Genomic DNA, 9,668 nt, shown 5'->3' on the forward strand with positions numbered 1-9,668 from the left:
ATGAGTGAGCCGCGGAAGCTACAGGACAGTGTGTGGACAGGAGGACGTCTCCTCTTTTCAACATCAGTACCAAATAATCACTAACCCTAACCCTAACCCTAACCCTAACCCTTAAAAAATGAAAACAAGTCAAAACAGACACACACACAAACAGCTATTTTTCTCTTAAAACAGTCACTCAATATAGAAATTACAATTATACTGAAGTGCAAACAGATTGTCTTTTAGTCAAACAGCAAATGCTTTTGGGATTTTACATTTTGTAATGATTTGACTGTGAATGCTGTTCTGTCTGCAGCACTAATAAGATTTAAATCCAAGCAATCCTCTGTAGTAACTTCTTGGGAAGGGATGAGTGACTCTGGGCCGGTGGGCCGATTCAGACTGACTTTACTCTCCTCTCCTAGTGTAGGAGAGAGGCTTGGCAGACCACACTCGCCCTCCTGGAAACTGATCTCACATCTGCGTCCTGTTATACATCCTAATCCCCCTCCTCTTCCCTTCCCTCTCATCGCCACTGGGCTCAAATGAAACTGGCAGGCCTAATGGAAAGTCCTAGCCCAATCTAATGTGTAATGGTTTTTAAACCCAGGGTCCTTCCTTTACACTTACGATCAACCTTTGTCCGAAATCCTATTTTGTCAGTTTGCCACAGCAGGTGATGAGGTATATTTCCAAACGCTTTTATGCAGAACCTGAGTGCAGATTACAGTGAAATGCTTCAGTCGTGGCTTTAGCAAATGTCTTCGTAGTGGTGTGTCAGTGAAATTCAGCCAGACATGTAAATGACACTGGAAACTGTTTAATGCAAAACGAAGACAGAGCACAAAATGTTCTGATTTGGAGATAAAATAGATGTGTTAAATCAGTTTCAGGCTCTACCTACAGATGCAAAGTGGACTTTATAAAACCCCAATCAAAGTTTCAACACGGTTTTAGAGACAATAATAGTTTGACTTGATCCCAGACATGTGTGCTTGTAATGCCAGCTAACAAATCATCGACGGAACACCCACTTTCACCCTCAGAAAGGGGGCAGGTACCGCTGTCGAGTTGCGGATTTAACAAAAGGACACCGTTACTGCGTTGTGACAGTTCATTCTGGATTCTACGTCGTGCGGATCTCTCCACACATGCAACATGGATCTGAAAGTGATCGTAATTGCGGCGCTGATAACGGTGACAATGTATGGGTCCGTTTCACAAGGTGAGTTACTTTGCAGTCTCTTATATGGAAAGGGAGTGTGCGCAATTGCACACATTATGCCGCCAAAAGTTTGATAAAAAATAAATAGTAACTTTATAAAACTGTTTACACATAAAAAAGAAAAAAAATCAGCAATTCGGTTACATAGTAATTTTATTTATTTAGACCTATTTTATGAACCCTTATTTATGGTGATGATCGTTGTGTATTTGTAATTCTTGGGAACCAAATTTGAACCAAGAAAATTTTTTACCTTTCATGATGTTTTATTATTATTTTTTTACTTTCAATTCCATCGAATCTCCCTTTTTAATGTAATATTTATTTTGCGGATTTTGCAACTTGTGTAACGTGTTGGGACATCATCCTCACACGCATCATGCGATCGACATGAGCAGAGCCCGCTTTCGGGGCGCTGATTAACGTGTGTATTTGTAACCCTTTTTGTTTTTATTTAATTACCCGCAAATTAGGGGATAAAAAACAACAGCAGAGATAGCGCCAGTCTGTAGTTCATTCAAACAAAAGCGCCCAGTCCCTATCGCCTGTCTTTTAGCATCACAATAGAGAGAGATTACCTGACAGGCGTTTGCAATTTTTAAGTAATCTAATAAGGTGCTGGAGTGAATGGCATGTAGTTCTCACCCCGGACTCAGTGAGTGGGCGATGTCCGTTTGGGTTTACAAGCCTACAGCATTGGAGCAGCACTGGTCACGTAGGATGAAATGAAAAGCTGCTTGATCTGATGCCTTCGTTCATAAAACTGTTGTGAAGAAATAAAACATTTGGATAGCAGCCCACGACTTTCTGCTCCTAGCAGAAAGACCATTAACTACACACCCCCTGAAGCTAAGTATTACACAGTGGAGAACTGATTTTCTAGCATTTTAAGTTAACCTGTCATCAATTTCCATAAACATCGAACTTTCAAAATAAACAATAATAGAAGTATTAAAAGTGGTATTTATTATTATTATTATTATTATTATTATTATTATTATTATTATTATTAGATTGCCCTGAATGTGAACTTGAAAATGGCTTTTCCGTTTCCGTTTCACTCACTGCGCAATCTACATTTGGATGCATTGTGATATATATATATATATATATATATATATATATATATATATATATATATATATATATATATATATATATATATATAATATATACGCAGTTGTTTTAAAATAGATTGGAATAATTTTTATGATTGGTGGGATTCCTATTAAAAGATGTTTTTCAAAAGCCTTCATAAAGGGTTTCCTCTCTGTATCTCTCTTCTTCTCTGCTCCTGTACAGCCAAGCCCATCAGTCTGGTTGAGAGGTGCTGGTGTCGTTCTACTGTGAACACAGTGCCACAGAGGAACATCCGTGAGCTTAAATTCGTCCACACACCCAACTGCCACTTCCAAGTCATGTGAGTATCTTCTACAGTGTTTTTCTCACGCACTCATCCATCCTGGCCCTGCACTGCTTCACGGGGGGTGTCTTATCAAACTCTTTACCCGTCAATGCACACCATCAATCTCCCACTGCTGAAGGAGCATTGAATGGTGCCAGAACCGGCCTCCCCTGTCTGGCATTGTGCTGTGGAACAAGCTCTCACAATCAGACACATGTAGAGGAAATGCTACGGGTGGCGGGGGGCTTCCAGCCCTGGATGGAGCCTTGTTCTATTCTATGGAAGACGTAAGGATCCAAAAGACGTTTTCTTGAAGTGATTTTTCACCAGTTATGACCGCTGAACTTTTCCTACGTCATTTCCATAAAAGCCTTTCCATACTGTTGACAGGAGTAATACATATCTCCAGTTTACACCAGAGATGAGTTTAATGCTTGTAACACAGAGGAAGTTATAGTAACATAACAGCAAAAACTACAAAACCACATTTCACCAGTACACAAATTCGAGGGTTCTGTGAAGGGTGATTTAGGGGGAACACACACACACACACACACACACACACACACACACGCACACACAAAGTTGACACAGGAATTATCATGAAGTCCCCCGAGTACAGATCAGACCCGAAACGGTGCTGTTGAGTGAAGCTGGTAACATTATATGACAAGGTTTCTGTCGACCTTCACTTGCTGTGGAGTAATTACTGCCTGCTGTCCCACAGTCCTGACAGTCCTGCCCCACAGTCCTGACTAGGACAACCTAGAACACTGAGGTCCTGATACACTGCTGAGAAAGTGGAGGACATCAGAGCATTGCGTAGATTTTGTGAAGGAAGCAGATAATAGTCATGATGGACAAATGTTTGAACCGTTACTGCTTCTTTGTTAATTGGCACGCAGTTATTGCATTTTTTTTAAGTTAATGGGTTTTAAGCTTTTGATGAAGGAGAATCTTGTGAAGTTACCTGATGAGTGTTTACTTCACAAATTGCTGTGAGGTGGTTTGGATAACAGCTCCTAACACATGCCTTTGTCATGACTGTGTGACTTCCATGACTCATTTGAACCTTAGATTTAAAGCATGGGGTTCAGTAACATGTTTGAACATACCTCCCTAACTTTGTTTAAGAAGATAAGTGTGATAAGTGTGTATTTAGGTCACCAATCTAAAACTTCCATGTGCTAAGAAACTAGAGGTCAGTGATTGTCTTTATGGATTAAGATTTAATTACTTTGTGATTACTATTGGCACAAAACGTGAAGAAAGCAACAAACTCTGTTTACCACTAAACCTGTTACCACACAATGACTAGAATTGCACTTTGTAGCTTACTTTATGTAGACACACAATTATCCAGTTAAAACAATTTAAAACTAGCATTTAAATAATCGATTGTTTGCAGCCTGAAAAGAAGTGGTTAACATCTAGTTAAGCGAGATATACACACAAATCTGACTAAAACCTCTGTAATTCGCAGCACTTCCTAAAGGCATAGGAGGGTCCACAGTCTGACGGTCTGTCAAGGGAATTTGGAAAAGAGACAAAGGGGGTAGAAAATAGCAGTAGTTGAATATCACTTACCCTGGGAGGGTAACGGGCGGAAAGGAACTGCCTCCCCGAGCTCCTCACCCTGCTCCTTCACGCTCCCTTTCCCGCGTGTCATTGTGTGGTTAATGCCGACTATCACATATCTATTGTGCTGCATTCCCAGTTCCTTCACAATAGGCAGCCCGATGCTTCAAAAGGAACATCATCAAACGGCCTGTGCAGTTCCATGGCTGAGCCGTATGGGCGAGTGACTATTAATAAGACGTCTAACCATTTTTCTGGTCTGTTTTCTTCGCAGTGCCAAGCTGAAGAACAATAAGGAGGTGTGCATTAATCCTGAAACCAAATGGCTCCAGCAGTACCTGAAGAATGCCCTTGAAAAGTAAGAAGAAAAACTCTTTAGACAAGCACAAGCACTACTGCCATGTGTCCCTCGGCATGTAACCAATCAGATCTAAGGTTCTCACATATGGAACTGCAAATGTACAATTTATTTATTTTTTGATCTACACATTCCAAAACATCATATGTTTCTAAAAATGACTCATGCACAGTTTTAACATTTAAAAAGCTAATTGAAGAGACACTGGTATTTCCCTATTTCCTGTTTCTCCCATATATCCCTAACGTGCAGGCAATCCCTTGCCGTTGTGCTTTATGGTCCTAAACCCTGACTTTATTCTTCCAGTGGAGCTGTGAAGTGTGTATACTTTTGGTTGCTGAACATAATTTTAATTCTTACCAGCCCTTGTAACTTACTAATGCAAAGCATGTTCTCCCACTGTGGTCTTGGCTTAAAACCAGACTGATGCTGATCATAAATCAAACATCCCTGCTATGGTCACTTTGGATCATGCAGCTAACATGGAATTCACCTATTTTTAATGTAACATCTTCTGAAAAGTGGAATAGGCGATGCCTCTTTTCATTTGTTCTTGAAGTTGTGCCATTTTCTGCTGCCTTCATCGGGCACATGGTTAGGGCTTTTGTGAGCTGCTGAGCAGTACCGGGTCTGCGCTGGCGCACACCGATGTCTAATTGGATTGCATGCTGTACACATACGTGCCATATAAAAGACAGAGAGGCGTGAACAGTCCGTTCTACAGAACAAAACAGCCGTGGCTTGAGGTGGACAATGTCTCTGCAGGACAGAAGGCCTGTGAACAGCTGCAAGGCACAGATGAGCCCACACTGTGAGCTCTATTGGGAATATGATTTAGTATGGGAAAGGGAAGATGGACATCTGATGAAAAAATCTGGTACATCTCTGTTGAGATATCACCCATTCAGCTCTCTGATCACTAGTTTTTTTAACGGACTAGATTCTCTGCTCACAGGACTGCTGGACTGCACAGTGCAATGTGTCTTATGTCTTGTTGGGAAACACAAAACTCTTGTATAATGAGCTACCTATGTGATTAAAAGCACAAACTGCCTATAAAACACGCTGACATGCCTGTTGCAGAGTATGGCCTGGAGCAGATATTTGGCTCCAAGTTCTAAGTGCTTTCACAGAGAGAGTTTGGCAGAGCGTTAAATGGTCCTGCTTCCCATCAAATGTCACTTTGGGCTAAAGAATCAGAACTCATTCAGAAGCAACTCACGGTCATTAATCACACCGTGCTGCATGCTCACTATCGCTGAGATCTGCTTGGCTCAGGCATTTTGGGAGGAAACAGCAGAAAACGTCCAGACCGTCCATATGAAACAACTCAGCTTTAATCTGCTTCCCTCTTTGCAGCCTACTGTTGATTTCAGGGCTTCATTTCAGTCTCACCCTAAATGCATTTCTCTCTCTTTTTGCCGGCAGGATGAAGAAGGCCAAACAGGTGAACTGAGGAACAAGCTGGATGCCAAGCCAGTTTGTCAGCCCACCACCACAGATATGTACCACACTCTCTTCTGGCATGCTTGCTGATCCAGCACTTACTCGGCCAAACATCCACCTCTCTGAGTGACTCAGAGAACGGCACACCAAACCACCGTCACAAACTCCGTCACCGCTATAGGCACCTCCTATGTTAGTGTAATGTGCAATTATATATGTATGAGTGTGTTTTTTATACATATGGTATGTATATACAATGTTTTATATCAACGTTATACAGTAAAGAGCTATTTTTGGAGTTGTGTTTGCTCCTTGCCTGTGTGTTGTAATGAGTTAGGCAGCACTGGATGAACTGGTGAAGAGTTTGGAGCAAACATCCAAAACTGCAGACACTTGTGATTTTCACTTTTCACCACATGACAAGAAGGAAAAGCCGTAAATGTGGTGCAGAGCAGTATATGACACAAACCTTTACAGCACACAGAGGAAAGGGACCTGGCGTTCACATTCATTTTAGCATTGTTTTTAAATAATCCATATCTTACATTTTTGTAACACTGCATATTGCATGAGTCATATTATACAAATATGTATCAAAAGTGAAAAGTTGCTTGTTTTTTTGTCCGGCGATAAATAGGGTTTTATTTTTATGCAGATGTAAACCAGTAGCAGAGTACAAAAGCATTGAACAAAACTTTATGAATGTATGTACATGGTGCCCAACAGCATTAATACGAGAAAGATCATTTAAAATTGTAACCACATGAGATAAGAAACTCACCATAACCAGAAAACAATACAGTGCAACTTAAAAAAAAAATCATGTTCATGTATTAATAGTTTGATACAAAAATAAGTAAAACGTATTAGATGTAGGACTATTATTGACATTAAAGAGGTAGAGTTTTAAAAATGATAAATACTATCACTAAAAGTTTAGAAATGCACAGTATTTATTTCATTCAGTTGTAGACATTACAAATCTGTTTTCCACAAACTTAGTGACTACTTCACATTCACTGTTCTGCGGCTGGAAATAGTACATAGAACGAAGGCTTAAAATTATTGAATGCAATGAACAACAAATTTTCTAACCACAATCAAGCACTTTCATGCAATACGTCATTGTGAAAATAAAATCTGTGATATTTTCTGTAAATGATCAATGATAAAAAGAGGCACTTAAAACTTGACCTCTTTTACATCAACATTCAAAAATGAAAATGAAAATATTTTGTGTTTTTGTCTCCGGCAGTGCCTTTGTTTATAGCTATTCTGGCCACAAAGAAAACATACCATGCCCTCCAAAACAAACATACAATCCAGACTGCCCAAGTTAAACTCAGAGTTAAACACTCAAAAAAACACAATGATATATGGAGTTCATCTGGTACACCACTGGCAGTTTCACCCTATCAGCAAATTTAGTGTGGTGCTATTAATACAGGTAGGCGTCTTTTCCAGAGGCAGCCCTCAGGCACACATGCATAATGCCTGTTTAAAATTAGAGAGGAAGGGGCTGCATGCTCTGTTCAGGAGGTGAGGCCCCCAGTGACGCTGCATGTCATACAGCTGTGGAAAAACACATGAATCTAACTAATCCTATCACAGAGGCAAAGAAATTCTGAATGACAGGCACATCTTTTAACTCTCAACTGGTGCACCTCTGAATTCTACGTCAAAGAGAGTTATTTTGTTTTTGTATGGAAGAACATCCAATTTGCTATTTGACTATTAATTTTAGGCATGAACAAAACATTTGTGATGTCTCTAGAAAATATGGCAGCATAGGTATTCCCATCAAAGATAATCTCAGAAGTGTCGAGAATGAGCCTCATAGGTTGTAACTGAGGAAGGAAGTAAATATTTGTTATATTGCTGTAATTGACTTAGTAGAATAAAAGTATTTGTATTTGAAATGTTTTTTTTTCTAGCCAAAGTGCTGTGATATTTGCTTGGGATATTTAACCCAGTTTTGTGGAGAGGTATCAAATGATACAGGGCAAATTCATATAATTCTCTCATGTTTTTAGAAGCCCTACAGTGCAGAGCCTCTGCAGTGTTTGTGTGTGGGTGTCTGTGTGTGTGTATGTGTGTGTGTGTGTGTGGGGGGGTGTCATGACCATCTTCTTTTCTGCAAATTACAAGAGACTTTTATTTTGTAAATCAGAAAATGGTTGCGCATACACATCAGAATACACCGGTACTGAATGACTACATGGCTTCTGTCACACTGATCTATCTGGTAGTGTTGAAACTGTATCTGCAGATAATCTCCATGTCCACTGGCTATAGCAGCATCCATCAGTCCTGATTGGAGAATGGTTTTAACATTGTTCCATCCGTTCCCTCAACAGGGAATTCAGCCATTGAAGTATATCATTTTCCCCTCATAACTCCCAAATAATGTGAAGACCTTCTTTATAGATGGTTCTTTATAGATGGCAGCTTTTATTTACTATATATCATGTATTTACAAGTTTGCAACTATGTTTTTGTGTATAAATTTCATTTATAAATTTATTATTTTTAAATAAACCATCAGGAAATCATTAATTCTGTTTACAGTATTAATTTAATATATAAGAATATACATACTAGTATTTATATGTGTGACGGGCAGGGTGAGCGAAAATAAATGGAAGCGATCACGCCAAGTCTCAGGGAAGTAGGATGGTTTAATATGTAAAGTGCGCAAACCAAAACCCGTGAACTGATCCGAATTAAGGATATAATAACCAGCAGTCAACTGGTACAAAGACAAGACATATATAGACAAACAAACGACCCTCAGGTGAGACGGATCGCGGGCTCCGCCCACCTGAGGGACGAACACAACGCCACACCCACAGGACAAGCTGCTGCTGTAGACGGGGGCGACCAGTAGGGGGCCGCCGTACCGTGACAGATCCCCCCTCCAAGCCGCACTCCCCTCCACCGGCTGTGCGGCCTACAGCAGCAGCACACAAAACAAAGGGGCAGGCAGGCAGGGACAAGGGACACACCCCTTGTAGTCCCGGAGCTGAAACACAAAACACAAACAGGTTAGCTCACCTACCTGGGCGGGACCCTGGACCGACTGGGCCGTCAACAAGACAAAACCACGCCCCGGTCGGTCACAGGGCCCTCACGCCCTAACCGGCCTTAAGCCGCATAGCCCCACAGGTGCGAGGACGGCGGGCCACGGCTCCGTGTCCGTCCGGGGTGTATGTGTGCAGGTTACCTCCCTGGGGCGTGGCCAAGTCACCTCCTGGACCTACCTCCTCCCGGAGCTGGCCCCTGCCTTCTGCTAGGGGCCACCCCAGCCTCCTGGGGAGTCAGCCCCAGCCGGGGCCTGACTTTACGAGGTGGACTCCTCCACCAAACCCAGGAGCGCCAGAGACCGAGGCCCAGAGCGCCCTTATCGCGGGCTGGGGAACAGCCCCCAAGGGCCTCCTGGTCACCCCGAGCAGGAGGGAGGGTCTCCATCTTCAGCAGGAGCTCTTCGGACCAGAGCCCTATCGTCCCCAAACATCCGGGGGCCCCAGCCCTCTAGGGAGGGGCTCTTTCCGACCGGGCTCCGGTCACCCCACAACATAAGGGGGCTCCTGCCAGTTGGAGACCCCCACAAGGTCCAAGACTGCCACGATCCACCGCCAGGGAGAAGCACCTGCACATAAAACACAAAATGCACA

General features: G+C 42.0%; 1 protein-coding gene across 1 annotated transcript; it reads left to right on the forward strand.

Moving 5' to 3' along the window:
* Nucleotides 1-1,047: 1,047 nt before the first annotated feature.
* On the forward strand, nucleotides 1,048-8,550 carry cxcl12a (chemokine (C-X-C motif) ligand 12a (stromal cell-derived factor 1)). Its single transcript, XM_076974266.1, has 4 exons — nucleotides 1,048-1,207; nucleotides 2,510-2,627; nucleotides 4,465-4,548; nucleotides 5,977-8,550. The coding sequence occupies exons 1-4, from the start codon at nucleotides 1,141-1,143 to the stop codon at nucleotides 6,002-6,004; spliced, it is 297 nt and encodes a 98-aa protein (XP_076830381.1). The 5' UTR covers nucleotides 1,048-1,140; the 3' UTR covers nucleotides 6,005-8,550.
* The last annotated feature ends 1,118 nt before the right edge of the window (nucleotides 8,551-9,668 follow it).

The sequence above is a fragment of the Brachyhypopomus gauderio genome, chromosome 15 (genome assembly GCF_052324685.1).
Source record: "Brachyhypopomus gauderio isolate BG-103 chromosome 15, BGAUD_0.2, whole genome shotgun sequence".
Classification (NCBI taxonomy): Eukaryota; Metazoa; Chordata; class Actinopteri; order Gymnotiformes; family Hypopomidae; genus Brachyhypopomus; species Brachyhypopomus gauderio.